Below are 27,702 nucleotides of genomic sequence, written 5' to 3'. Positions count from 1 at the left end.
CCTAATATAGCGCATGTCCGCCCTCTAGCGGCCATCTTCCGGAAGTATTTCATATATTTATACCTTTTACATACATTTATGTGTTTTTTGCCAGCACAATTATACATAAACTTGCTCTACGCCCTCCTAATTGTGTCTATCCAGGTGTACTGCGTCGCTCTTATCCCAGTACGACAGACTATTATACAGCTGCTGTCTGTTATATTTATGTTACAGGTATATGTTACACACATATGTTGGATCGTATCTTGTATCATGTATCACACGTGTTGTGCGTATTTAAGATTCGGGATTTTATGTTCTTGCGTTTTATGGGCAAATCCCTTTGTACTGTGTCTTCTTTTCCCCCTTTGTACTGTGCGCTCTGCATTTTGTGAATCAAGCGAGTCTGATTAGGTTTAAGCGATCGCCAGCGACCGTTTTGGTCTGAACGGGACACCGTATTGTTAGCGCTAGCTGTACATGCTAATGACGGTAAACTGGGTTAACACAAGGGTTCCTCTCCGCCGGGAGTATTTTAAGATTAAAGAGTCACAGGTGACAGATATTCCTGTACTATACCAGGAAGCGCGTTTCACAGACTACAGAGCCACTGGCGTCCACAAGTAGATAACTGGGTACACAGTTAAATCTATACATTCTTATGCGTCATAACGAAAGGTACTAGTTAACGCTAGCTTGTGTCTTTTTTTAACAGTTGTCTCAGTTGGCTAGCGTTGTCGAGTTCAGTGGGGTGCCGGTATGTCTTTTAGGAGGTCTCTCAAACTTGTGTGTGGGTTCGCCGGAGGTTCCGCTGTTCTGGTTGTAGCGGCTACTGCCGCCGAGTCGCACGGGTGTTTCGGTGACCAGCGAAACGGATGGTGGAGCAGATCCTCCGTCATTCACGCAGCGCAGCCCTCATGGAACCCGGCGAGTCACACGCCAGCGCCGACAGGACAAGCCTGGGACTTCAACTGGGATAAGTATGTGTCCCACACATGCGTTCCCCGATTCAGCATCGGGATGTCCGAGTGATGCCCTCTCTCTCTCTCTCTCTCTCTCTCTCTCTCTCTCTCTCTCTCTCTCTCTCTCTCTCTCTCTCTCTTCCCCCCCTTGACGTTTACTGTGTGAACTTAGTTTTCCAGGGCATGAGTGGGTTAACCATTTGAGAGGACAAATCCGCTAATCGCATCACCATGTCTTGCCTTTGTCCAGGAGGGATCCGGCCACATTGTCGAATGGGAAAAAGAAAGAGAGTGCAGCTGAGGACCCCAGTTCAGAGCAGGAGAATGGCAAACCTAAAGCTACACGCAACATTCTCCTCATCAGACACTCCCAGTACAACTTAAGTGGGAACGGTGACAAGGAGAGGATCCTCACACCTTTAGGTTCAGTTTTTCTATTGCTAATACGCTTTTCCTTTATATCATTGTATTAGGAACACATTATTTACAGCAGCATCCTCGGGGAGTAGTTGCATGGCGGGTAACAATCACGTAAGCATTGGTACCTAAGCATTGGTACCTGGCACTTGCCCAAATACTATCCACTCTCATTCACCTCCATTGCAAAATCGTATGCCTGCTGCAAAGTCTGACATCTTAATATCACCTTTCTCATTAAGAAACATGCATTATGTGTCAAATCATGAATCAAGACCTGTTTTCAAGTCATTGGGGGTCTGCTGGTAAATCATCTTCCACCGAAACATACCATGGGAGGGGGTAGCAAAAAGTCTGAATCAATTTTAGAAATGGAATTTGTATTGAAATAGGTGCTGATTGGTAGAGCACATCTATGGTAAATCTAAATACATATGAACTCAACAATCTGCTAAATATGTTCTTCATTATTCAGTGCAAGTCAAAAGGTGCCAGAAATTGCAGTGGAGTTCACAGTGATGTTCCAAAGGGGAATGAATCAGTGCCATGTTCTGGGACTAACCTTGGACCTGCCCTGTACATCAACCGTATTCTGCTACTTGCCACAGTCTGAGCGGTTCCAGAACATGTGGGAGTTCACTCTCTTGTTGAAGGGCATTCATGCAGTATTTGTTGAGGAGGGGAGATCACGAGTGCATATCTTGTTCACCTTCACCCCAAAGTTTGTTTTGAACTGGGGAAATTGGTCACTAATTTGTCTCAGAACCTGTGCTAAAAAGACCTTATGTGTAAGGTAGTAAATTGATGTGCTTTGTGAAATTAGAGCAATGACTTGCAATCTTTTAGGTCGAGAGCAAGCAGACCTGACAGGCCAGCGACTGGCAGCCCTCGGACTGAAGTATGACGTTCTGGTTCATTCCTCAATGGCCAGGGCCACTGAGACCGCACATATCATTAGCAAGTACCTCCCAGGTCAGTGAATAGACATTAGTCACAACTACTGCACTTAAAGCTGCATTATTAAGCAAAAGGGATTCCCACTTAAGTTACAAAATTACTCAACAATAACTCCATTTCCACATTTGAAAAAAAATTGTGAATTACACACAACAAAAGTATGCAATGTTTTTCAATTTAATGGCCTTGATAATTTTATATTGTTATGTATTTGATGTTTTGTGTATGTTGTAATATGTAATCCATCCATTATCTTAACCGCTTATCCTGCTATCGAGGTCGCGGGGATGCTGGAGCCTATTCCAGCCGTAACTCGAAAATCTAAAAGTAGTGAAGACTTCTTTTATTTGTTGTCATGTTGTGACATCAAGACCTGCAGACCAAATAACACTCCAAACCAGAGTATTTGAAAATCCCTCCTTCATCAAAACAAGGTGCTGGGGAGGTTTTGAGGAGCGGAAACTGAGCCCCGACTCCATGTGAGCGGGGGAAAATGTGAGGTGGAGTTGAGGAGAGTGGGGCCGAGAGAGACGGCAGTCTCTCTCTGGAGCCTCTGAGTGCGCGAGTCACCACCGAGACCTCCAGAGCAGGGAAACATCCCTGCTCTGGAGGTTATGCTTCGCTGGTTTTGCAGAGACATGTCAAAGGATACCAGTGAGGACTGCCTATTCACATTCTCAGCAAGAGGTGTGCAAACCACACAACTTGAGAATGTTGTGCAATGATACACAAAAGCTGATTTTTTTCACAGTAGCAACGGCAACTACAGTTACAGTAGGTAAGCTTAGGGTTAATGTGAGATAGTGGTTAAATTTAGGGCTAAGGTTAGGTAGTGGTTAAGTTAAGTTAGAGATCGCTGACTTCAAATATCTTGGATCTTTTGTTGTCGACAGTAAGAAAGATGTTATGTCAAGGAAAGGACGAGCCTGGAATGCCTGTAATAAATTAAATCTTAAATGGAAGTCTGACATCTCTGGCAAGACAAATCTAGCATTCTTCAGCGCATGTGTTGAAAATATCCTACTTTATGGGTCGGAGACATGGACCATGAAAAATTATCTTCTGGCGAGACTTGACGGAACATACACACGCCTCCTTATGAGAGTTAAGAACATCTCCTGGTGGGAACACAAAACCAAAGCTGAAATCTACAGTGATACACCACCTATCTCAACCACGGTTGCACAGAGGAGCACGTTTTGCAGGACATTGCTATAGAGCAAAAGATCAGGTTATATCTGATGTTATCTGTATGCGTCTCCCATGTCCTAACAGAGGAAGGCGACCTTTCAACTACATAGACTGTATTTCAAGAGAATGTTCAAGACCTACCAAATCAAATGGGAAACAGAATACTGGCGTGACGTTGTGATGGCATGCTCGACTACGGTCGAAAGATGATGATGATGGTTAAGTTTAGGGCTAAGGCTAGAGAGTGGTTAGTAAGGCTGCTTCCAGGGTGATAACGGGGAGCGAAGTAAAGAAAGGCTTGTGCCGGGATATATTCAGTTGCATGCTGTGTGAGCCATTTCTCATAAAGTTCAATTCAATTCAATTCAATTCAGTTTTATTGTCATTAAAAACAATGTGCAGGCACATGTTAAAAATTAAATGAGGGCTGTTGCTTCACCAAACAGTGTAAGACAGACACAGACAAACACAGCAAACACAATATAAGATATACACACATGAAGACCAAAAGCTAAAAATAAGTTAAAAGAGAGCTGGAGTACAAAATATTTAAAAATATCTACAGACATTCAGTGGGTAGCCAGGTTCAGGTGGGCAACAGCTTGTGGAAAGAAGCTGTTTTTGAGCCTGGTAGTGCGGGCTCTGAGGCTCCTGTAGTGCCTCCCAGAACGCAGGGGGGAGAACAGTCCATGGTTGGGGTGGGTGGGATCTCTGCTGATGCTCAGACCCCTTCGAAGGCAGAGTTTGTGTTAAATGTCTTTTATGGCTGGGAGCTGGGTACCGGTGATATGCTGGGCCGCCTTGACGATTCGCTGCAGAGCTTTCTGGTCTACTGAGGTGCAGTTGCCGTACCACACTGAGATGCAGATGGTCAGGATGCTCTCTACGGTGCAGTGGTAGAAGTTGGTGAGAATTTTGGGGGGTAGACAGGCGCTCCTCAGCCTCAGCCAAAGTTGAGTTTCACCCTAGACACAGGCAAGTCTGGTTGCACTGTCAGTCAACAATGGCTTTCTGTCATTAAATTAACACTTGACATGCTCACAGCGAAAGACTGCATTTCACTGAGAAGTTGAGACTATTTGGAAATTGTGATTAAAAATGTCTTTTGACTCTTTATGTGTGGGGGAGAAATAAAACATTTGACTTCTTAGATGCCATGGATGCTTTAGAAATAAATCAAAGGCTACTGCAGGAGCTCTTTAAAAGTATGGAATTTGTTAATTGAACAATTGAAGGATCACCTAACATCTTACCAGTGTAAAATGGAGTTTAACTTTTTTCTCTCTCCTTTTTTTAATTTTTTAATTTTTTTTATCTCATGCTGATTTTCCTACCGGTACAGGAGTGGAGCTGGTGAGCTGTGATTTGCTGAGAGAGGGTGCACCTATCGAGCCAGTCCCCCCCGTCACTCACTGGAAACCCGATGCTGTGGTGAGAGAAAATGCACCCACTCTAGCTGGAGTGTGGACTGCAGGCCTGATGTCCTGCAATTGCAATTACTTGCACTTGCCTAAGTAAGGTTTCTGCTGCTCACAAGGCTTCTATACAAATGTCTTGTCAAGTAAGTGTCCGTTTAGGCCTAGACCTGAAGGTACCAGCTCAAACATAGTCAATACATCAGTGCAGTGCAACAGGAATGGGTCATTTGAAGAGTCTGCTTCTAAATGCGATGTTTATATAAAGGTCATAAGATATTTGTAGTATATATCTTATATCTGTATGTAGATGATGCAGGTAAAAAGCTAAATGTTTTTGTCAACCACAGATCCAAATTGACTCCCCTTTTTCAATTGAAATTAAACCTTAAATTATGTTTTATTTAGTTGTACCATGCCTACGCCACCTATCTCCAGACTTGATGGGGCCTATCAATACCAGGCATTATTTCAACATATGCCAAAATAACTTCACCAAACTGTGTTCAGTGTGTGTGTGGGGATGTAGTTGTGCAGCCCTTTTTCAGTTGTAATGTTTTACCTCTAAGTTTTGGAGGTAGTCTGATGTTAGTGGGCAGAAACTATAAAAATATTACAAATTGTGAGGTTATGGGGTACATCTCCATTCCCTGCTTGTGGAGGAACACACTCTTCTCTGACCTCACTCTCCACTCCACAAATCGGCCTTGAAAACAAAGTAACATCACCCTTTAAAAAGTTCTCACTTCAGAGTAGGTGTAACTTGCCCAAATAATTGATCTTTCAATTTGGAAGAAAACTCTTCAGACATTCCCTGCAATGCAAAAATCTACATGTATTGACTCTGTGCTAGTGAATGGTCCAAGTTGATCTTTTCATCTTACATGGCCGCTTGCCAACCTCTCTGCCATCCTCCAGCAGTACCATGAGGATGGAGCTCGGATCGAGGCCGCATTCCGCCGCTACATCCACCGCGCCGACCCCAAGCAGAAGGAAGACAGCTATGAGATCATCGTCTGTCATGCCAATGTCATCCGCTATTTTGTCTGCAGGTGTGTGTCGCTGTTGGACTCTATGGTCAGACCTCAGCTGCGACCAGAGTCTTCCCTTAAAGCGGCAGTAGACAATTTTTTTTGCTTTAACATATTATATGAAGTAAATGTTGATTGCACAATATAATGGCTATAGAATAATGACATGATTGGCATTCATATTGGTCCCCTATAAGCCTCGCTTCACTATGAAATTCTGTGCCACCGAGTGTGAGCTCGCGGGAAAAGGAAGGCTCAATTTAGGGCACAAAGGACATACGTCAACCATTGCACAACCAAAATAGAGGATAGTGCTTTTGTTTTCCCTGGTAGCTATTGGCAGCTATCCCCAGTAGCAGAAATGGTGGGCAGTGGAAACACCAAAGTAATGGTGGAAATTCGACCCGGCAAGAGAAAAAGAGCCCCATTGACTGAGGGGGCAAAGAAGGTGAAGAGGGAGAGGGATAGAGACAGGTAAAACAAGGGTGAACCTCAGATGGGCATTCACTCGATGGAGCGAGCTCCGGTGTTGTATCGAACTCTGGCTAGGGGGAAACGGATCTTGATGGGGAAACAGAATTCGATACAACACCAGGGACTTGAGAGGGTTCCAAACTGATATTCAGTTGGCATTCTTTCTACTGGATCAGTAAGTAACACAACCTGCCCACTTGCTAATACTACTTGGTGTTTTACTCTGCCTTTATCATAGCACTGAGATCGAGGTTTTTAGTTCAAATTGGGATTCTTACAGTTGTTTCTTGTAGTGGGGCAGCTTAGCTCCAATATTCATAAGGATTGTGCATTTTGTGATAAAAGCACCAAACTTGCTACATATGTAGCTTAATATATTTAGAAGAAATTTGGATATGGAGCCACTGAAGATTAACCCCGTAGTGGCCATGGCAGGCATGGACGTTATTAGATCGCTTTTAGCGGGGCTGTGGCCTCCCTAAATGTAATATCAGCCATTACGAGAAGACAGTGGAGAATGTTACCTTTCCAGAGATGCTGATATTATTGTTCTAGTCCAAATAGAACCAGATATATGCTATTTTACATATCGGATGTCATCAATGCATGTTGAAAAAACTAAGTTGATAAGCAGTTACTTTTGTAAATAAAAAACAATAAAAAAACAATAGACACTGTTGAAGTACTGAATTGTGTATTGTTTCCTGCAATCGCTGGTTCTAAACCTTACCCAACAGAAGAGGAGTGTTTAGGTATATAGATGTCTATACATAGTGTATAGATGAATAATGTCTCAAATGGGACTGGGAACTTAGCTTTTTCAACATGCATTGGTGACATCCGATATGTAAAATGGCATATCTCTGGTTCTGTTTGGACTAGAACAATAATATTGGCATCTCTGGAAAGGTAACATTCTCCTCTGTCTTGTCACAATGGCTGATATTACATTTAGGGAGGCCACAGCCCCGCTAAAAGTGATCTAATAACATCCATGCCTGCCATGGCCACTACGAGGTTAATCTTCAGTGGCTCCATATCCAAATTTCTTCTAAATATATTAAGCTACATATGTACCAAGTTTGACGCTTTTATCACAAAATGCACAATTTTTATGCTAAGCTGCCCCACTATTGCTTTGGGCTGTAGCCAGCCCGCTAATAAACAGAAAGCAATCTGGTTGTCTTTACGAAAGCAGCGGAAAAATAATAACACTTGGAAACGCTGGGGGTGGGGGGGATGAAAAGTTGTCTACAGCCGTTTTAAGTGCTAGAAGTTATTGGCTTCGTAGTGTGCTAACCATTCTGAATATACAACTGTGCCAATAATTGCTGCCTTGTGAGTTTCTGATGTGAATTTGTGCAATGTTGTGCTTGCTTATGTCATCACAACAGATGTGTGAGTTAGGGCTTGTGTGTGTGTGTGTGTGTGTGTGTGTGTGTGTGTGTGTGTGTGTGTGTGTGTGTGTGTGTGTGTGTGTGTGTGTGTGTGTGTGTGTGTGTGTGTGTGTGTGTATGTGTGTGTTTGTGTGTATATATATATAATGATGTGTGTGTGTGTGTGTGTGTGTGTGTGTGTGATTAAAGACAGTTTTTAACTAATACCTGGAAGCTGTTTCCTTATTGAACTTGCAAACAAAAAGGCATCAGTTTCCTAAATGATACTGGTGGGTGTAATTTTACCATCAAATTATCAATGACTTTCAAGCCAAAGTTCCAGTTTACTTCAGGCTTTGTGGTCAATTTGAGACAATGCATTAAGTATGCCAGATTTTGGTTGTGGTAAAGTGTTCCTTCAGGAAGTATGCACCGCCTTAATCCAGTCAAGAGGTCCTGTTGTTCTAATTAGTCTTTTGCTGTGTGTCTCAGAGCTTTACAGTTTCCACCAGAAGGCTGGCTACGTATGGGTTTGAACAATGGCAGCATCACATGGCTCACTATCCGGCCTAGCGGCCGGGTAGCCCTCAGGACTCTGGGAGACTCGGGATTCATGCCCCCAGACAAACTAACACGAACCTAATGCTCCCACTATAAGGATTTGCTCAGTTGGTCGGTCGCAGGGTCAAAGCTCAGTTTCTCCTTAAGTGTCTTTCAAGTAACTTTTATTTTTCTAATCTTATCAACTACCAGCATGCAACAAAATTTGTCATAATCACTTCTCGGCCAGTTTGCCAACGACAGTGTATAGGGAGTAAACTGCAGGGGGAGGCAGCTTTCTCTCTGAAGGATCTGGCTTTAAGTTCCCGTTAGTGGGCAGAGGTGATGTCAGCTGCTTACAGGCTCCTCCTGAATGTAAGTGGGGATTTCTACACAAAGGCGGCTGAATGATTTTTATACCAAACAAGATTTTCTGAAGTTGTTTAGCCATTGTAAATGGAAATCATGCTAAATTTTTTCATGTGTGAATTATGGTGCCCCTTAACTTGAGGATTTCTACATTTTAGTGTTGTAATGTGTAGTATTACGTAATAAAAGTAAACTGTAAATGCCTTCGTTTCTTTTTTCAAACCCTTGTTTAAAACTTATTTTGCTGCTAGGTTAAACGTTCATTAAAAATGAGTAAATAAAGCATGCGGACACAGCAGTAAGGAAGGAGTGAGTTTTATTGATTAGTTAAAAGCAAATGAGGTCTAGACATACAGAAAAGGAGATAGTTCACTATGGAAGTTTTAATAAAGCACAGAATGCCAAAAGCACAATAAGCATGTTTTAAGTATTTAGGTGCATTTTTGCAAAGTTCCACATTCATAAACATTCAGAGACCAGAATGAGATCTGTTGTCACCTGAGAGCACAAGTGTAACAATACAATCCTCTCAATGAAGTAGTTTGCGCCCTCCAATAAAAGTTTATGGAAATTTACATTCAGAACACTTGCTGCTCTCGCATTAACTGGAGTGGCAATCTGAGTCATTAACAGGATTGGCTTTAATGTTGTTCTGAACTCAGCTGAAGACCCCCTTATTTACCTCTAAACGTCATTTTCAATTAATTTGGCTACAGCAGGTTTTGCACATTCACATTCAACCATTGGACATTACTTAACTTGTTGTCGTAGCACTGCAAGAACCTTTTTATATACATTTAATTTCAACAGCCAATTTAGTTCAAAATAAGCCTTCCATGAAATCCAGCTTTGAGCTTCATGGTGGTCTCTGGTCATTTCAGAGAAGATTTAGCTCACACTAAACCTAATTGTACCTAGATGTTATTCGTGCTCACATAGTGTGAGATGCTTGTAATGTAATAATGACATTTCAGATTTTAAAAAAAAAAAGCAGTCTAAGGGCTGCCGTTAGTGGCAAAAATGAACGTTTATGATGTGTCCAGGAACAACTGAGAAATGGCCAGGATGAAAAATTGTACAAACATTTATTTGAAATAAAAAAATAACATGGAAGATCTCAGTGTCTCACTGTTTTCCCATGTTTGCAGTCATAATCTAATCAACAAGGCAACTAGTTTGCCGTTTGGGGATATTTTGAATAAGCTGAACAGAGTACAACAAATTCCAACTGAAGACTGGTAACTGAAGACTAACTGAACACTTCAGAAAATTAAGGCAATTCCTGAACTGAGGAAAACATAGGAACTGGCAGTTGGTTTAACACACATAATAAAAACGTGTATTTTTTTGTGCTACTGACCAACATACAAAAAATTATTCATTAAAATATCAACATTTTACTTTTTAAAAACATCTATTTTCAGTGACAGAATCCCACTGAGAATTTAACACTGACATTTTAGTGAAGAACTAGCTTTTTCGGGGAGTGCGGCTTGTGTTAATGGTTATTCAAAAAAGATGACCAGCTATGATAAAAGTGCTTCACACTTGCCACAAATAACATAGTTACCATCAATTCAATATGGTCCAGACCCATACAGTACATACATTGTCAAGAAAACCTGTTGTTTTTTTTCCATGTTTTTAAATCGAGTGTACATCACAACCCAACGTGATGAACAACTCCTGTATGCAATATATAGGAGTAGTACCGTACATTAATACAAATTTTGGAGACACTTGTGCATAATTTTATTAGGTATGTGGTTCTGAGCTCTGGCATAGCCACCTTGGTGGGGCTGGAATTTTACTGGCAGGGAGGGGCAAGGGGATCAGGGATGTGGCTGGCGGTGTTAGATCGGAGGCTCGAAGTGTTTGAGGCGGATGCGCTGGATGTAGCTAGAGTTTGCAGGGCTGTAACGGCTAGGGCTGAAGTCTGGTGAGGCACCATGCCGGGCAGGGTTGAAGCGGCCAGTTGGGGACACCAGGCTGCTGACAGGAGAGCAGGGAGTGTGAGCCTGAATCCTGGCTCGGGGTTTTACTCCTGCAGGGCTGGGCCAGCTGTGAGGACACATCAGCATCAGTCTTGGATATTAGGTTACCATTCATTTGTATGACAATTTGTCGGTGAAACTGTATTAAAAGCTGTTCTCTAAGCAATTAACATATTCATTGAATCTCTACTTAAAACTGTCATGAGTTTTTCACTGATTCATACTTGATTTAGTTTTGATGCCGCTATATGACTGATATACACTACCGTTCAAAAGTTTGGGATCACCCAAACAATTTTGTGTTTTCCATGAAAAGTCACACTTATTCACCACCATATGTTGTGAAATGAATAGAAAATAGAGTCCAGACATTGACAAGGTTAGAAATAATGATTTGTATTTGAAATAAGATTTTTTTTACATCAAACTTTGCTTTCGTCAAAGAATCCTCCATTTGCAGCAATTACAGCATTGCAGACCTTTGGCATTCTAGCTGTTAATTTGTTGAGGTAATCTGGAGAAATTGCACCCCACGCTTCCAGAAGCAGCTCCCACAAGTTGGATTGGTTGGATGGGCACTTCTTTGAGCAGATTGAGTTTCTGGAGCATCACATTTGTGGGGTCAATTAAACGCTCAAAATGGCCAGAAAAAGAGAACTTTCATCTGAAACTCGACAGTCTATTCTTGTTCTTAGAAATGAAGGCTATTCCATGCGAGAAATTGCTAAGAAATTGAAGATTTCCTACACCGGTGTGTACTACTCCCTTCAGAGGACAGCACAAACAGGCTCTAACCAGAGTAGAAAAAGAAGTGGGAGGCCGCGTTGCACAACTGAGCAAGAAGATAAGTACATTAGAGTCTCTAGTTTGAGAAACAGACGCCTCACAGGTCCCCAACTGGCATCTTCATTAAATAGTACCTGTTAGAGCCTGTTTGTGCTGTCCTCTGAAGGGAGTAGTACACACCGGTGTAGGAAATCTTCAATTTCTTAGCAATTTCTCGCATGGAATAGCCTTCATTTCTAAGAACAAGAATAGACTGTCGAGTTTCAGATGAAAGTTCTCTTTTTCTGGCCATTTTGAGCGTTTAATTGACCCCACAAATGTGATGCTCCAGAAACTCAATCTGCTCAAAGAAGTGCCCATCCAACCAATCCAACTTGTGGGAGCTGCTTCTGGAAGCGTGGGGTGCAATTTCTCCAGATTACCTCAACAAATTAACAGCTAAAATGCCAAAGGTCTGCAATGCTGTAATTGCTGCAAATGGAGGATTCTTTAACGAAAGCAAAGTTTGATGTAAAAAAAATCTTATTTCAAATAAAAATCATTATTTCTAACCTTGTCAATGTCTTGACTCTATTTTCTATTCATTTCACAACATATGGTGGTGAATAAGTGTGACTTTTCATGGAAAACACGAAATTGTTTGGGTGATCCCAAACTTTTGAACGGTAGTGTAAGTAGTTGGAGAACATCAAGGAGAAGATTAGATATTGCTATATAATGATTCCAAATGCTTGTCTCTGGGTCACATTTCCCATGAAATCTTACAAAACGATTTACAGCACACTGACTCCCAAGATAGCCACAATTAGGAATAGATTATCTCATCGCTGTATATCTTGCAAACAGCTGTTTCTCATAAAAACCACTACATAACCCATTCCTTTCTTCAAAACAAATGCACAAGTTAGCAAACGGTGAATATAAATGTTTGTAACAATGAAGTTGTTCTGGGAAAGACTACTGCTTTTGTCCTGAGGGGTGCACAAAGTCAACAAAAAACCCAAACTCCTCATAGTATCTGTAATCAGGTGGTTCCACCGAGATTAGGAATATATACATATACACAGACATGTGTATGAGATATAATACACAGCATCAGTACATTTTTGATAGCTGAACCCACTAACCTTTGCATGTCCAATGCTGAGTATGTCTTCATTGTGCTCTTCCACTTAAAAATGCTGGGGTATTTCTGGAGGTCGATGTCTATGGCTTCTATTGCTGAAAAGACCTCTTTGTCCAACTTGGTTGGTGAATCGCTTCAAAAACATGAGAAAGAAAAAAGATACATGGGCTTTTAGCACTATGTTGATGAGCAGGCTGTTTGAAATACAAACTTTCATCAAGTAACACCAGGGATAAGAATTGTCAGTTGTTTTTAATCTCACTCACCCATCAATGAAAAGTCCTTTTCTGATGCGTGATGGGGTCCTGGGTAGAAAGTCATAAGAGTTATCCAAGGACTTATAGGAGCCAGAGGAACCTGAGCTGCTCAGATCCCTTCCCCCATGATCCCACGATTTAGACCTGGCGCAGAATGTGCGGCCTGAGAGCGGTGCTCTTTGTCCCAGGCCCTCAAGGTTCTCTTGTGCTTCAAAGTACTCCTCTGAACTGCCACTGCTGCGCCTGTCGCCTTCCCTCCCTCCTTCTGTTCTCCAGCCTGTCCCCTCATCAGCCTCACTGCTCTCCATGTCGAACACACTGTCCTGACAATTGTTACCCAGCGACAGTCGACAGAACCCGGAGCTCAGGTCAGTGGCCGAGGAACTGTAGGGGCCCCTGGCCTCCCTGTGCCTGTTCCCCCCACTGCTCCTCCTTTCCCTGCTCCGCCCGTCGCTACAGCTGTTTGGGCTGTCCAGCGAGTCCTGCAGGGTCATGCGCTCAAACTCCACCATGAGGTTGGAGATTGGCGACAGCAGGCAGGAGGATGGAGAGGCACGGGGGGATACTTTGTCCCCATTGTGAGTCCTGTCTCGTGAGGATGAGCACAGACCATTTTTACAAACCACACCGGGCGAGAGGAGGCCCTCATGGCAGCAGCACAGCAGGTCCTGCTCAGCTGCCGTCTCAATCAGGTTGGCTCCATGGTGGTGGAGAGCAATGGGCAGGATGTGAAACTCATGGCCACCCACGGCGCCCTTTAGGCTGTCCGTGGAGCAGGCAGAGGAGGTGATGCTGGTGAGTGCTGCGTTCTGGCGGTTTTTCATCTCCTCCAAGCTCATGTCGTCGTCCTCATCCAGAAAGGCACCGACAGAGATGGAGTTGCAGAACTTTTTGGGCTTCCCTGTATGCAAGTTGAAATAATCACCAACAGGAGAATCATTTATGAGAACATCAGACAAGCGACCTTTTTGCACTTCTTTACAGTATTAACTTGTTAGTGAACCACGATTGATATATTTTATTAATCCCCGTGGGGAAAATCATGCTCTGCATTTAACCCATCCTTGCTGTGTAGGCAGCCGCCATGCAGCGCCTGGGGACCAACTCCAATTCGTGATGATTTGGCTTGTAATTCCATTGTGGATTCTAAATTGCACACAATTTATTCTTCCACAGTTATATAACAATACTACTTTTTTGAATCAAACAGACTTATTCTAAAAAAGGAAGCCCTCTTATTGTTAACTTGGTTTTAGTTTAAAATCTTTTTTTTCAAACTGGAATTTGCAATGAGTTTCATTTTCTACAATTTTCTTTTTTTCTTGCAATGTTGATTTATCGTTTTGTGTTTATGGATTAAATGTGATATTTACATATATTTAATACAAATTAAGGCCTCGATTTAGAATTATGATTTTGAAAATAAACTGGAAAAAAATGAGTTTAAAAAAAATAATCTCTTAGGCCTTAATTTAGAAACTGGTTCCCCAATCTCCACAGTTTTCCTCATTCTCAATAGCCTTGCCCTGACAAGTACAAATAGGAAAAAACATCTGTTACACATCTGTAGTCATGTAGTGAATAAGAGGCTGCACAGCCTTCATTCATGTCTTTCTCAGACGCTAGGCATTAGTCAGAACCATTATACAGTCAGATAAAATCCACAGAGATTGTCTTTTGTCCTGGAGATGAAAACATGTTGGTCGTGGTTTTAAGATTAGATCTGTCAATAATAATCTATAAAAATAAAAGAAACACTAATTTAGGCTTATTTTTAACCTGCAAATACTCTGATAAATGAAAAATATTGTAACCTGGAGAAGGGGTTCTGAACCGGTTGCTGGTCTCATTCTCCCCAGCCTCCTCTTGAGCGCTCTGACTGAAATCTTTCTTGTTGAGGTACTCCTCCAGTTTACGGAGGCCTTCTGTTGATGACAGATCCACAAAACTATCCAAGAAGTCCCAATACTCAGCCCATGGATGACCAAACTCATGAGCCAGGTCTCTGTGTGAAGAATGGAACGTGGCTTAGATTCTTACATTATACTAACCAAACATAAGAACCTTGACACTCAGAGGTTCAAGGACTATGATGCACTTTTAGAGATTGTTTAAAATCAGTAATGTTTAATCTAATGCTGTTAGGATGACCAGGGTCCCATTTTCCAGAAGTTGTTCATAACTGGAAAATGACTAAATTTTCAGGTTTTCCAGCAGGTATGGAGACTCTGTCACAATGAAAATTTCAGTCCAATGGATTATTAATGATTCTGAACAGCAATTGGGCATTCTCAAGTTTGAAAACAATTTAGCAAAGAAACAAGAAAAATAGAAAATAATAAAGATTTTTACTTGCAAATGTTCTTAAATACCACATAATTGCTTTGGACTAATAAAGTTGCAGTTTGTATTGATTTGACAACATGAATTTTCTGGCTGAGCCACTGTTTAACAAAATATTTTTTGCGATATGTATTTTGCTCTATGAAAAATGCATTGTTGCTTTCAAAGCTTTCTCTTGCTTCTAACATGCATGCCTCTGTCAGCATGTATAGACAGGCCTATCCGAGCTCTACCAAGCAGAAGGAACAGTGCAGATTTTTATCTGTGGATGCCATAGATTAACTCAGGTGGACCTACCTGCCCACTCTCTCTGCACCGCGGTCAGGGTCAGACTTAAGGATGTTGTGAAAATGCTCAGCTCTGTCTCTAGGGGGTGTCTTCCATGCACGACGGAAATCATCTGCCTGCGAGAGAGGACACCACTGATGCCAGAGTTGGGACATTTTATGTTCAGGATTTGTGCGCTAATGAATAATTTCCATTTTCTTAGACTATTTGTTGTGAAACTAATTTAACTGAGAATAAATGCAGTTAGGTCACGAGAATGAGATTGGCAGAGGACTTGCTTTAGAAGGGCTCAATGGGCCTGCGAAAGCTTTAACAGTCATCACTGGATCAATGGGACATCTTGCTTGCCATGGGATCACCGAATGAGAGTGACTCTCTGAGGACTCAGGTGACCAAGAAGCGCCAATGATGGGCTGAAAAGAGTTGTCTGTTGCCCTCAGTAAAGGAATATAGCAGCGGTCTGAAAGACAAATAATTTTTTTAAGTAAGAATAGATCATATTTTAATTGCCTGCAATAAACAAAAACACACTGAAACTTTTCACAAGATAACAGTGTAGTCCGTTTCAGTGCAAATTTGTAAATAGTTGGTCGCAGATAAACACAGAGCAGTTGCAATATTCCCATCATAGTAGCTCCAAAGCCCTCAATTGCAAAGTTCAAATTCAAAAGATCAAAAGTTTAAACTGTCACAGGCCTACCTTATACCTCCTACAGATGTTTAGATTTGGTCCACTGATGAACTCCAACTACATGGTTTAGATGGGAAGGGAGCAGGTCACAACAGTATAACCCAGAAGCCCACTCTTTCCATTTAGTTTAATTGTGTCTCTGTGTGTATCTTTACCAAATTACTCTTCCCCACGTCCTTCAGGGAGGAGGAGCAAATGGGAACAAAGCTTTCATCTTTTAGGAGCCAAGGGAAATACACTTACCTTCCAAATAGTCACATATCTTTAGTTTCACTTCCCGGGTTTTATTTTTCCTATCACAAATGACCTGTGGAATATGGAGTGGTTAGAAAACTATACACAACTAATGACATTCAACTGTGTCTGGAATAACCAGAGAGACTGCATGTACTTGTTCATGATGCTAAGATCAGATTTCAACATAGTGGCTTTGGTAGGCTCTCTGAAATGCAAGCTAAATGGGTCACTGGTTCAAATCCAAGACTGCCAGTCAGCAGTTACTGGCAAGGTGCCTTTGAACAAAGCACATCCCTCAGTGCCTGTCAGAAGCTGCTCAAAAGCCAGCAATATAAGACTAAGATCATGGTGGGAAGTTATATGTGTGTGTGTGTGTAAAGATTGAAACTCCCCCTCATATTTTGCTTACTCATGCCTTTTCCATAAATAAGCATGTCTTGTTTAATTATAAGGTAAAACTATAGGGTAAATACAGGTTAGAAATATACATTATGAATAAGTTATAAGATGTAAAACAAATTAGAAATTACTTACGTCACAAGGTTTTTGGTCATACTTATTCTTGCAGTTCTTATCAATATCAGGGTGCGAACACAAGACATTGACCATTTCTGGGCAACCAAATTTACAGGCAAAGTGGAGTGGCGTATCAAAGCCCTGTCACAAGTAAAGGAACAGTTAAAGGTTTTAAACTCTTTAAAGTTATGTTTCATGATTTTTCCCCCCTGCCTCTCTCCCCTGAACTAAAAACTAAGTGCTTTTTGTAATATTAATTTTTAACCAAATATATTACACTTTGACAAACTTGGAATGAGAGCTCACAGCTTTATCAGGAGTGTTGAGGTAAAGGTCTACGATGTAGTGGATGCGTTTCTGTAGCATGGCTTCCTGGTCATCAGGGTACATGAGGCGCATGAATTCAGGGTTTTCCAGGGTGTCCAGTAACAACTGGGCAATGCCTGCCTGGTTCTCCTTTGCTGCCACATGCATCACATTGTAGCGGCAGCCCTCCTGGTCACATAAAAAGTTAAAACAAGTAGAGTCAGGGCAGAATCAATTACAATTCATCATCCACAATAAAGGTTTTGTTCAAGAGTCAAAATGTCTCGGGGAAAAAAAAAAAAAAAAAACTCACCTGCCACTTTCATCATTTAACTTGCCAACTTACTTTTGTTATTAGAACGTCAAAATAACTGCTGTATTGCTGTCAAACGTGGGTAATGGTGGTGTGTACAATCTTACTTAACAGCCAAATAACAGTGGTATTGGCATGTTGGCTGCTATTGATTTACAATTCTTACTTCTACTTTTCTTAACAATACTTCCCTGTCAACTTAAGTTCCTGTTTGATTATGACTACAGTTGTAATGAATTCCAAAAAAAAAAAAACACACACACACACACACACACCCTCTCCGACTCTCTCTCCAGTCAGCACATCCACGCGTTTACATTTTCAGTGACATTAAATGAATTTTCCACCAAAATGAGGTTTCCCCCTTTTAATATAATTGACACTGACACCTGCTCATACATGACTGACAGAACAAGATCAAAATAACAGAGTACTTAAAAGTCCTGTATATTTCATCCATCCATCCACCCATTATCCAAACCGCTTAACCTGCTCTCGGGGTCACGGGGATGCTGGAGCCTATCCCAGCAGTCACTGGGTGGCAGGCAGGAAGACACCCTGGATAGGCCGCCAGGCCATTACAGGGCTTTATTTCAAACAAACTAAAATATCGTTGTAAAATAAAAATTTTGAAAATTAACTCTTCCAACTACCTGGCAGTTGTTACGAATACGTTTTACCAAAGGCATCCTTTTTTTCCCCTCCCCAATTGGATAATTACTCTATTTTCCGAGCCATCCCGGTTGCTGCTCCACCCCCTCTGCTGATCCAGGGAGGGCTGCAGATGACCAGATGCCTCCTCTGATACATGTGGAGTCGCCGGTGACTTCTTTTCACCTGACAGTGAGGAGTTTCGCCAGGGGGACGTAGAACATGGGAGGATTCACGCTATTCCTCCCAGTTCCCCCTCCCCCCTGAACAGGCGCCCCAAACCGACCAGAGGTGCTAGTGCAGCAACCGGGACACATACCCCACATCTGGCTTCCCACCCGCAGACACGGCCAATTGTATCTGTAGGACGTCTGACCAAGCCGGAGGTAACATGGGGAATCGAACCAGCGATCTCCGTGTTGGTAGGCAACGGAATAGACCATTACGCTACCTGGACGCCACCAAAGACATCCTTGATAAAGGCATTTACTGAGGGGTCAGAAATGGTGTTACAAAATGTTATATCAAACCAAAGCAGACAGCACACCCATACACACATGAAAATTTAGTCCAACAGGTTAAGAGCCAACAATAAATACCATTATCACTGCCATTATCACTATTTTATAGAAATGTTTGTTTAACAATAACTTGAAAAACGAGTGTGAAATAAGAAGACAGAGTAAAGTTACTGTATGTGTGCCAAGTGGTTCTAGAAATGCATTCCATATCCTCACCTGTACAATAGTGGGGTTATCCCCTGAACCAATTAGATATCGTGGGTTGCTCCCAACCAACTCGATGAAGGCTGCATCATCACCTTTCTCCACAGCTTTCCTCAGTTTAGCTGTGAGGTCTTGTGTGCGTGGGCTCTTGAAACTATTGGCCCGCTCTCGGTTGATGGTGTCAACCTCCATCACATCTGGTACAGACAGGGACAAGACAATTAGCATTGGGCAAGTTCCAAAATATTGTCCAGATGTTGCATGTTCTCAAATCACAAAAAAAAGACTAATACAAAATAAAAGCAGGAAAAAACAATAAACACAGTACAAATTCCTTTTTTTTTTGGACCCCCCTCCCCTTTTTTCTCCCCAGTTGTATCCAGCCAATCACCCCACTCTTTCTGAGCTGTCCTGGTCGCTGCTCCACCCATTCTGCCAATCTAGGGAGGGCTGCAGACTACCATATGCCCCCTCAAATACATGTGGCGTCGCCAGCCGCTTCTTTTCACCTGACAGTGAGGAGTGTTGCCAGGGGGACGTAGCGCTTGGGAGGATCATGCTATTCCCCCCCAGTTCCCCCTCCCCCCCGAACAGGCGTCCCGGCCGACCAGAGGAGGCACTAGTGCAACAACCAGGACACATACCCACATTTGGCTTCCCACCCGCAGACCTGGCCAATTGTGTCTGTAGGGACGGCCGACCAAAACACAATACAAATTCCTGAAAAACTGTCCTGGCCTAAGGCCAAGGGCAACCTTTTTTTTATATATTGGTTTTCAGTTTGCAAATCAGAACATTATACAGTGAATAATTAAATAAAAACCAAAAATTTCCCCCATTTTCCCTCCACTCAGCCCATCCCTATCAACTGATTACAGACTTGAAAATTAAAAAAAAGCAAAAAAACAAAGCAAAAATTATAATAAATAAAAAGGGTGTTTCTAAAAATTAATGCACAACATCATAATACCACCCTACTACCTCAGAGCCTGTTCCTGCTGAAGGTTACCAACATTAACATCATGTCTTAAGAATTACATAAAAAGTCTCCAGATATCATCAAAAACATTTTGCTTACATCTAACAATATATGTTATCTTTTCCATTGACGTGTTTGACGTCATTTCTTTAATCCACATTCCAATTCTTGGCCCATCAACATTTTTCCAAGAGCGATTATATGCTTTGTAAGTGTGGGTTGGTTGGTTATATAACCAGAATAAAAAGCTTAGGATCCAGTGGTAATTTCTTTGATAAAGTTTGATTAATCTTATTAATAATATCCCGCCAAAAGGATTTCACTTTCACACATTCCCATATACAGTGGTACAGTGTCCCTCTTGCCTCATTACACTTGATACTCAAATATCAGGAATGTTATCATTAAACTTACTCAATTTAACAGGAGTTATTTATGTATGCATCAGCCATTTATACAGTGTAAGTTTCAGGCTACTGTTGATTGTCTGTCTCTGAGCCTTCTTACATGCCTCACTCCAGTCTTCTAAGGATATTTCCTCATCTATATCTTCCTTCCATAGTCACAGTTTGGATTCTGAGGTTTCATCAGACCCAGATACGAACAAGTCATACAAAGATGAAATTAAGCCGCTCTGATGGCCGAGCGGAATAAACCACCGTTCTTGCAATCCGTTCGTCATGTGGCTGGGAGGTATTAACCCCAGACTCGCCGTGACCGGTCACGGCCAGAGCATCCACAGGGTAAGGCATTCATTAGGCCACCCTTATCCGAGGGATAGTGGGTGTAGAGTTCAGGGACTCGTCATTCTCCAGCGACCCCTCTGGCCCAGCTGGGCACCTGCAGCCAAGCAACCAAAAGCATTCTCCTTACATCTCCTTCGTGGCCTGAAGGTAATGCAATCCATGCGAGGCTTCAGCGTGTAAAATAGCGAGAGCAGCCGACACGAGTTTGAAGGAAGCTGGTGTTACGACTATCTCCGTCCTGTGGAAACGTGAGCGAGGGGGGTTATTCAACAAGAGTTCTGGCCATATGCCATTGGGTTAATCGGGTAGGATAAAGGGGAAAAACAAGAAATAAATAAATAAATAAAGATGAAATTAAACCTTTATCATAACAGTGTCCTATGACTGCTACCTCTATTGAGGGAATAGCAGGTATCTCTAATGAATGGTTCTGAGATGCAGATATAAAGCTCCTAAGTTGAATATCTGAAAAAAAAAAAGATTCTTTGGGATGTCATATTTGGTTGATATTTCTACAAAGGATGCAAGTACTTCATCTTCTCTGTACATATCTTGCACTTTTCTTAACCCTTTTTCAGCCCGTATTTGAAATCCTGGATCACCTTTTACTGGTTTAAAGTTGGCATTACCTCAAATAGGGCTGAAGTGTGACCAGGAAGAGTTAATATTTAAATATTTACAAATGCCAAACCAAATGTTAATCACATTCAATACAATAGGGTTGTCTGTATGTTTTCTAAAGTATTTGCGATCTGCTGAATACAAATACAAGTGCATTGGTAAGCTTGGCGAAATAGAACTGGATTCCAAATCCATCCAAGCAGGAGGGCTTTCAGATGAAAAATAAACATGAACCGCAGTTGAGCTGCCCAGTAATACCACTGGATGTTTGGGCATTTAAGACATCCTCGGTCCTATGGTAAATATAATAAAGAGATGAAATCTGGGATGTTCACTTTGCCAAATAGAGTTGGTAAACAATTTTTTTTATTCTAGTAAACAAAGATGAGAGAGGAGGCAGGGGGATATTCTGGAATAGAGAAATGTAGCGAGTATGTTCATTTTATCCTGCCAAACATAGAAATAGGTAAAGATGTCCAACAGTCTACTGATGAGGTAGTAGCTTCCAGAATTGGGTCATAATTTATCTGAGTAACATTATTCACCTCAGGGACGATTTTTATACCAAGATAGAAAGAGATAGATCTGTTGGGTTGAAAGTAGAGGCATAAACATGGCTATTTTTCCTCTCTGTTTCATTCAATAACATTATAGATGATTTTGAATAATTAACTTTATATCCATATATTTTTCCAAATGTTCCAATAAGATCTATGAGTGCAGGGACAGAACTGTTTAGATTTTTTATGAACAAAATTATGTCATCAGCAAAAAGTGCTATTTTATGTTTGAAATGACCTTCTTGAATTTCGTTAATGTCATTATGCATCCTCACAGCTACAGCAAATGGTTCTATTGCTAGAATAAATAGCAATGGTGATAAAGGACTTCCTTGCGGGCAACTTCTACAGATATTAAAAGGTTTAGAGACCGTACTAGTCGCCAAGACTTCTGCAGTAAGCCCAGTACATAGTAATATAACCCATTTGCAAAATGTATCTCCAAAGCCAAAGCGTGTGAGCAACTCAAACAGATAAGGCCATTCGACACGGTCGAAGGCCTTCTCTGTCATGTGAGAGTAGAGCAGTGTCCTTCGCCCCTCTCTGGCTGTGTAAGACATTGAGCACTCTTCTGACATTGTGAAAATCCCGTCTACCTTGGATAAATCCATTATGGTCCCCTCCCACCACCCGAGGAGGCATGCCCTTCAACGTTCCTGCAAGAACTTTGCGAAGTATTTTTGTATCTGAATTTAAAAGGCTGATTGGGTGCATATTTTCGCATTTTGTGTTTGGCTTTCCTAGTTTTGGAAGTAATGTGATTAGGGCACCTGTCATGGATTTGGGGAGAAGGCCGTTCCTGAAAGATTCCTTAAACATCTTTTCCAGCCTGCATACAACCAATTGCTTCTGCAATTTCCTGTTTCGTTAATTCTGCATCTAATGCTTTACTTTCCTCTTAGTAAATTCTAGGAATATTAAGGTTATTTAGGACTTTTGTCTGCAAATCCAGGTTGGGAGATCACTCAGAGCTATACAATTTCTTATAGAAGATGCTAAATGTCTCATTAATCTCTCTAGGGTCCACTATAGTTCTACCATTCTGAGCTTCAATACAGTTAATAGACCTTTCTGTCTATTGTTTAATGTGCCACGCTAAAAGTTTCCCAGGCTTTTCCCCCTGATCATAATAAGACTGTTTGAGCCTTAATAAACTGGCAGCTACTTTGTTAGCTGACAGCTCATTATACTGTGATCTAAGTAGGAGTAGTTTTGCATGTTCATCTATAGAACTAGGTTTGTTTTGGTAGAGATCTGTTCCAAGCTTTTTTATTTTCTCATCTAATGAGAAAAGGGCAACCTTTTGACCTGTTCCTGGACAACTCTAATGGACAAGTATTTAAGGAATATCCCCAGTAAATCACTTTAATTACACAAGGACGTGAAACTGCCAAAACACTTTCCAGCTGACTTTGTTGTCCATTTCTGGAACCATCCATACTGGCTGAAACCTTCCCACCACCCAAAGAAACTTAGACAACCATCCAATTTATGATTTCTCTCTCACATTCTGGTCACTTACCCTTACAAATCACGAGGCCTGGTCTGACAGGGGACACACAAGGTGCAGATTTGTTAGGGGAGGGGTAATAATCACAGATTCCTTTGGCAAACTTCTCAGCATCCTCACGATTAGAGAAGGCTTTGAAGCGCGCTCCCTTCATCATCTTTACAACCTGAAGGGCCTCCTTCTTATCTGTGTAAACGTGTGGTCTCTCTGCAAAGACAAAAAAAAAACAAAACTAAGCATTATTAGGGTCTTCATTATCATCTTTTCTACATCAAGAGTCTTCTTGACTTTTCTTCCTTTATTCACTTAATGGAGCCATGATTCATGCATATTGTTGTTTTGACTAATGTTTAATTTATTTTAAGGATTCTGTCCAGTCCTGTCTGTAATGTTATGTTTTCTTTATTTTTTCTTTTACATATCCTAAAAATGAAAGGCCACATACAAATGCCTAAAGTACAAAAAGTTATCTAGAAGAAGAAGAAAGCCACTTTATTTTGTCACTGTACCTTACAAGAAATTGTATTCTTACAATGAAATTTGTTCTCTGCATTTAACACATCCTATTGTACAGGAGCAGTGGGCAGCTGCCGTGCCCAGGGACCAACTCCAGTTCTTCTTTCCATGGCCTTGGTCGGGGGCACAGACAGGAATATTAACCCTAACATGCATGTTTTTTTGGTTTTTTTTTGATGGTGGGAGGAAACCGGAGCACCTGCAGAAAACCCACACAGACACAGGGAGAACATGCAAACTCCCCACAGAAAGGACCTGGCCTGGGGTTTGAACCCAGGACCTACTTACTATGAGGCAACAGTGCTAACCACTGGGCCACCGTGCTGCCCCTCTAGGACGACCCATGCAAGGTCAAAATCAACTGTATCAATCTTATTAGTAAACTGAATAATTTAAATCTGTTCAATTCCAGAGGTCAGGCAGTACAAGTACCCTGCAGTTCATCACAACAAAAATAACATATGCCTATAACCCCACGGAAGAGTGCTGATGCCTAAGTATGACAACTGCAAATACCCTCTGATAAAATCAGAGACTAGCTCTGTGGTAGTTTAGAGTCCATCTCGAGAGGTCATTGTTGATAAACAAATAAGCAATTCAAAAAGCTCTATTGAAGTGTTCTTAGGTCTTGTTTTGCCATGTGAAATTGAAACAATGGACCATGACTTAGAAAACTGCAGGAATCCCACATATTTTCCAATTCAAAATTCCTTCAAGTTTAACACTTTGATGTTCAATAAAGTGTGTGCCACCAGTGGAAATCAGTATTACTGTCAACTATTCCACTTCACTCTTTAACCAAATTTCTTTCATCATGATATAAACTAAAAGCTTATATATAAGACCGTTTCTGACCCTCTAGACACAGGTGGGATTTTTTTTCCCCAATAAAGATCACTTTTTTGGCATTTTCCGCTTTGGCAGTGACAGCAGAGGGAGAGACAGGAAAGGCAGGTGAGAGAGGGGATGACAGGCAGCAAAGGGCCCGTGTCGGATTCGAATTCAGGTCGCTGCGGTCAGGACTCAGCCTTGACATATGGTACATGCTCTACCAGGTGAGTCACCAGGGCGCCCCACCCCGGGTGCAAATCTTGAAAGAAATCAATATGAAACAGTTTCTCATTTAACAAATAATATTGCAATAATGCACTGGAGACTAGGAATGCACCGCTATCACTTTTTCACTGCTGACACCAATTCCAAGTACAGATCTTTAGGTATCATTTGATACCAAGTACCAGTTCTGCTCCATTACTTTTGCTGAACACTGTAGACTTTGAACATAAGTTTGAGGGTCAATGGGCAAAATAGATGAGATGGATTTTTTTATACTGCATTTTGTGCCAAAAATGCAGTATATCAAGCCATTTTACTTTTATTTATGACATTACTTGTGTCTTTTGGTATCGGATTTTAATAATAAGTAAAATCTCCAATACAGTTACTCAATTTTAGCCTGGTACCAGCCCAATATCCGATAGCAGTATCAGTGCATCCCTACTGAGGACACTATGGAGTGACAAGTGCTGTCTGAATTACCATTTCTCGCCAGGACGTCTTCCCATGGTGGACATACTCCATAAAAGATGGTTGGGGGAACTTGTGCGGGCTTTGAAGGAGTTTCTGTTTTGGTATGAGAGCAACTGCTCTCCATAGAGTTATGTGATGGGGTACTCGGCTTGACTAAGATCTCATCCTCTTCTGGGGGGTTGAGACCAACTCCATAGCCAAAGTCTTCCTCCTCACTCGCAGCCCGAGGAGGGCCACTAATAGAGGTGGTAAGTGCACCTTCTAAAGTGGTACATGACATAGGTTTAGTCTGGTCAGTGGTGGAGGCTGCACTACCCGAGTTGTCTTCAGTTGAGCAATTGTCTTTCTCAGTGGCACTGCTCTCTGGCCCAACAAGGACGCGTGCCAGCTTCCTTTCAAAGATGGCCCGGGTGGTGGCCGTGATGGGGCCGCACTTGAGGTCTGCCCTGGCAAACTCCTCTCGCAGCTCATCCGCACTCAGCTCCCTCAGTCTGTTCAGAATTGCCTCCATGCTTCAGCTACCTAAAACACACATTACACCTCTTTACAATTATGGCAATTTCATTACTCAGAGATCTACCAAGATAGTCAAATACCACAGGAATAAATGTGGTTGGTGGTTCAGAGTGAGGTCAAGAAACTTTAAAACAACTACACATTGTACACTGAAATAGTTGACTAAAAGATTGATGACAGGAACAGGTTAAAAAGAAATAAACTCTATCTTACAAAGACTAGCATACCACATGAATGCATGTCGTTTGGCTATGTCTCTGTGATATGTAAATCTCATTTTAAAGCTGCTCTAAATGCAAAATGCAAATAACATTAACCTATACCACTCACATTAATTGTAGCATTAGTAGCACGTAATGCCTTCTTACACCTGTTTTTTCACCTACAAGACCAACATTTGCACGACCCTAAGAGTATGTAATTCTACGTTTCATTGTACAATGTAAATGCACTTTGAGCACCAACAATGCAGTAGAACTGAAAACAACAAAGCACAACCAGTTAGATGTTAGACTGTGCCGTTAGCTAGCTACTAACGCCGGCCCAGATGTAAGTGAGCGACTAGCAAAGCTAGCAGCTCGGGTCAAAACCCCGAAATGGGACCGACGAGGGCGCCCTAAATGACAAATCGAAATGTCAATGCGCTTCTAACAAAACACGGAGACACCACACTTGACACTGCGAGACGCTCAAATCGTATGCTGTCACGCCCAAGTATGCCATTCACGGTGGGCTTATCGCGCTGTAACAAATTGACATGTCTTCGTGATGATGCTGATTAAAAAAAATCATTTATATGCGATGATATCGAGGGAATAACGTATATCTCTACTTACCAGGTGTCATTTTTATTCATAATAGGCAGAGGTAAGAAAAGTTGTTAAATTTCGAAGATGTGCTGTTTGACAGACACAATGCTCAAGACGGTCTGGAATTGTCTCATTGTTTACAACACGTTATGCGCATGCTCACTTTCTAGGGAGGGCTAGTTCTCCCGTCCAGCAGACATATCAGAGCCAATAGTCAACAGTAAAGTTACTATTTAATTTAGCCCGAAATATACTGTTTTCTTTGGGCTTTTGTCATTACAGTTCAAAGTGGGGTTATCAGCCAAGATAGTATGCCACCCTCCTTCCACATATTCATTTATGCAGGCCAACTTTAGACCGGCAAAAACGGGGCAAACAGAAAGAAGACAATATCCATTAAATTCTTTCTATGATTTAATGTAACCTCACAAGGAAATGGACAGTTTGCGCGCACCAATTATTAACCCTGCGACCAAGAAAGAAAAATTTTAACGAATGAACTGCTCCGATCCAGGAAATAGACTTAGCCCTTGTTGAGTTCGGTACACGCCAACCTTAGCAATTTAGCTAAGTAAGAGGCTAATTACACAAGCTCACCGTTGTATTACTAGACTGGACACGGACAACTTACTGCGTTTGCCTATGCATACAGCGTCACACTCATCAGCATTTTGATAAATTTTCGTGAGATGTAGCGACTCAATTTTTACATGCCAACCTCCTCAACTTTCCCCACCAGATACAGCTGTTAGCTGCCCTCTCACCGCGACGGTTTTAAAATGTACAGTGTAAGGACCCCACACCTGACGTAGAAAATGCCTGATCAAAATTGTAGCTGAAATTTAATGAGGGAAAAAATTGCCAACAAAAAAAGAAAAAAAGCGAAGAGCCGTTTTTCAAAAATCGGAGGTCTCAAGGACCAACGTTTGTGTACGCGGAAAATAACGAAACTGTAATAATAACGAAAC

The 27,702-nt window shown here is 41.7% G+C and overlaps 2 protein-coding genes across 3 annotated transcripts; one reads left to right on the top strand and one right to left on the bottom strand.

Annotated features, from left to right (window-relative positions):
* The first annotated feature begins 464 nt into the window (after positions 1–464).
* pgam5 (PGAM family member 5, serine/threonine protein phosphatase, mitochondrial) lies at positions 465–8,912 on the top strand. 2 transcript variants are annotated; one of them, XM_056296542.1, is made up of 6 exons: positions 465–962; positions 1,195–1,367; positions 2,208–2,333; positions 4,852–4,940; positions 5,846–5,976; positions 8,298–8,912. In XM_056296542.1, the coding sequence occupies exons 1-6, from the start codon at positions 742–744 to the stop codon at positions 8,446–8,448; spliced, it is 891 nt and encodes a 296-aa protein (XP_056152517.1). In that variant the 5' UTR covers positions 465–741; the 3' UTR covers positions 8,449–8,912. The 2 variants fall into 2 exon arrangements, with proteins under 2 accessions (XP_056152517.1, XP_056152513.1); XM_056296538.1 differs by having other exon boundaries at positions 5,843–5,976.
* A 901-nt stretch (positions 8,913–9,813) lies between these two features.
* Positions 9,814–27,592, bottom strand: ankle2 (ankyrin repeat and LEM domain containing 2). Its single transcript, XM_056296543.1, has 13 exons — positions 27,366–27,592; positions 25,419–25,931; positions 23,376–23,570; positions 18,960–19,144; positions 17,259–17,447; positions 16,971–17,093; positions 16,443–16,506; positions 15,783–15,968; positions 15,518–15,620; positions 14,692–14,882; positions 12,887–13,778; positions 12,622–12,753; positions 9,814–10,775 (listed from the first exon to the last, which is right to left on the bottom strand). Exons 2-13 carry the CDS (start codon positions 25,918–25,920, stop codon positions 10,568–10,570), a joined length of 2,970 nt encoding a protein of 989 aa, XP_056152518.1. The 5' UTR covers positions 25,921–25,931; positions 27,366–27,592; the 3' UTR covers positions 9,814–10,567.
* Positions 27,593–27,702: the final 110 nt, after the last annotated feature.

Source organism: Lampris incognitus, chromosome 1, assembly GCF_029633865.1.
Source record: "Lampris incognitus isolate fLamInc1 chromosome 1, fLamInc1.hap2, whole genome shotgun sequence".
Taxonomy (NCBI): Eukaryota; Metazoa; Chordata; class Actinopteri; order Lampriformes; family Lampridae; genus Lampris; species Lampris incognitus.
This window is presented reverse-complemented; position numbering and strand designations above follow the sequence as displayed.

Coding starts and splice junctions, on each gene's coding strand:
- pgam5 (XM_056296538.1), top strand. CDS start 742: ATGTCTTTTAGGAGGTCTCTCAAACTTGTGTGTGGGTTCGCCGGAGGT. Junction 1,368..2,207: donor GAGGATCCTCACACCTTTAG/GTTCAGTTTTTC, acceptor GCAATCTTTTAG/GTCGAGAGCAAGCAGACCTG. Junction 4,941..5,842: donor ACTGGAAACCCGATGCTGTG/GTGAGAGAAAAT, acceptor GCCATCCTCCAG/CAGTACCATGAGGATGGAGC.
- ankle2 (XM_056296543.1), bottom strand. CDS start 25,920: ATGGAGGCAATTCTGAACAGACTGAGGGAGCTGAGTGCGGATGAGCTG. Junction 15,969..16,442: donor GATATGTGACTATTTGGAAG/GTAAGTGTATTT, acceptor TTTGTCTTTCAG/ACCGCTGCTATATTCCTTTA. Junction 15,621..15,782: donor ATTGAGCCCTTCTAAAGCAA/GTCCTCTGCCAA, acceptor TCTCGCAGGCAG/ATGATTTCCGTCGTGCATGG.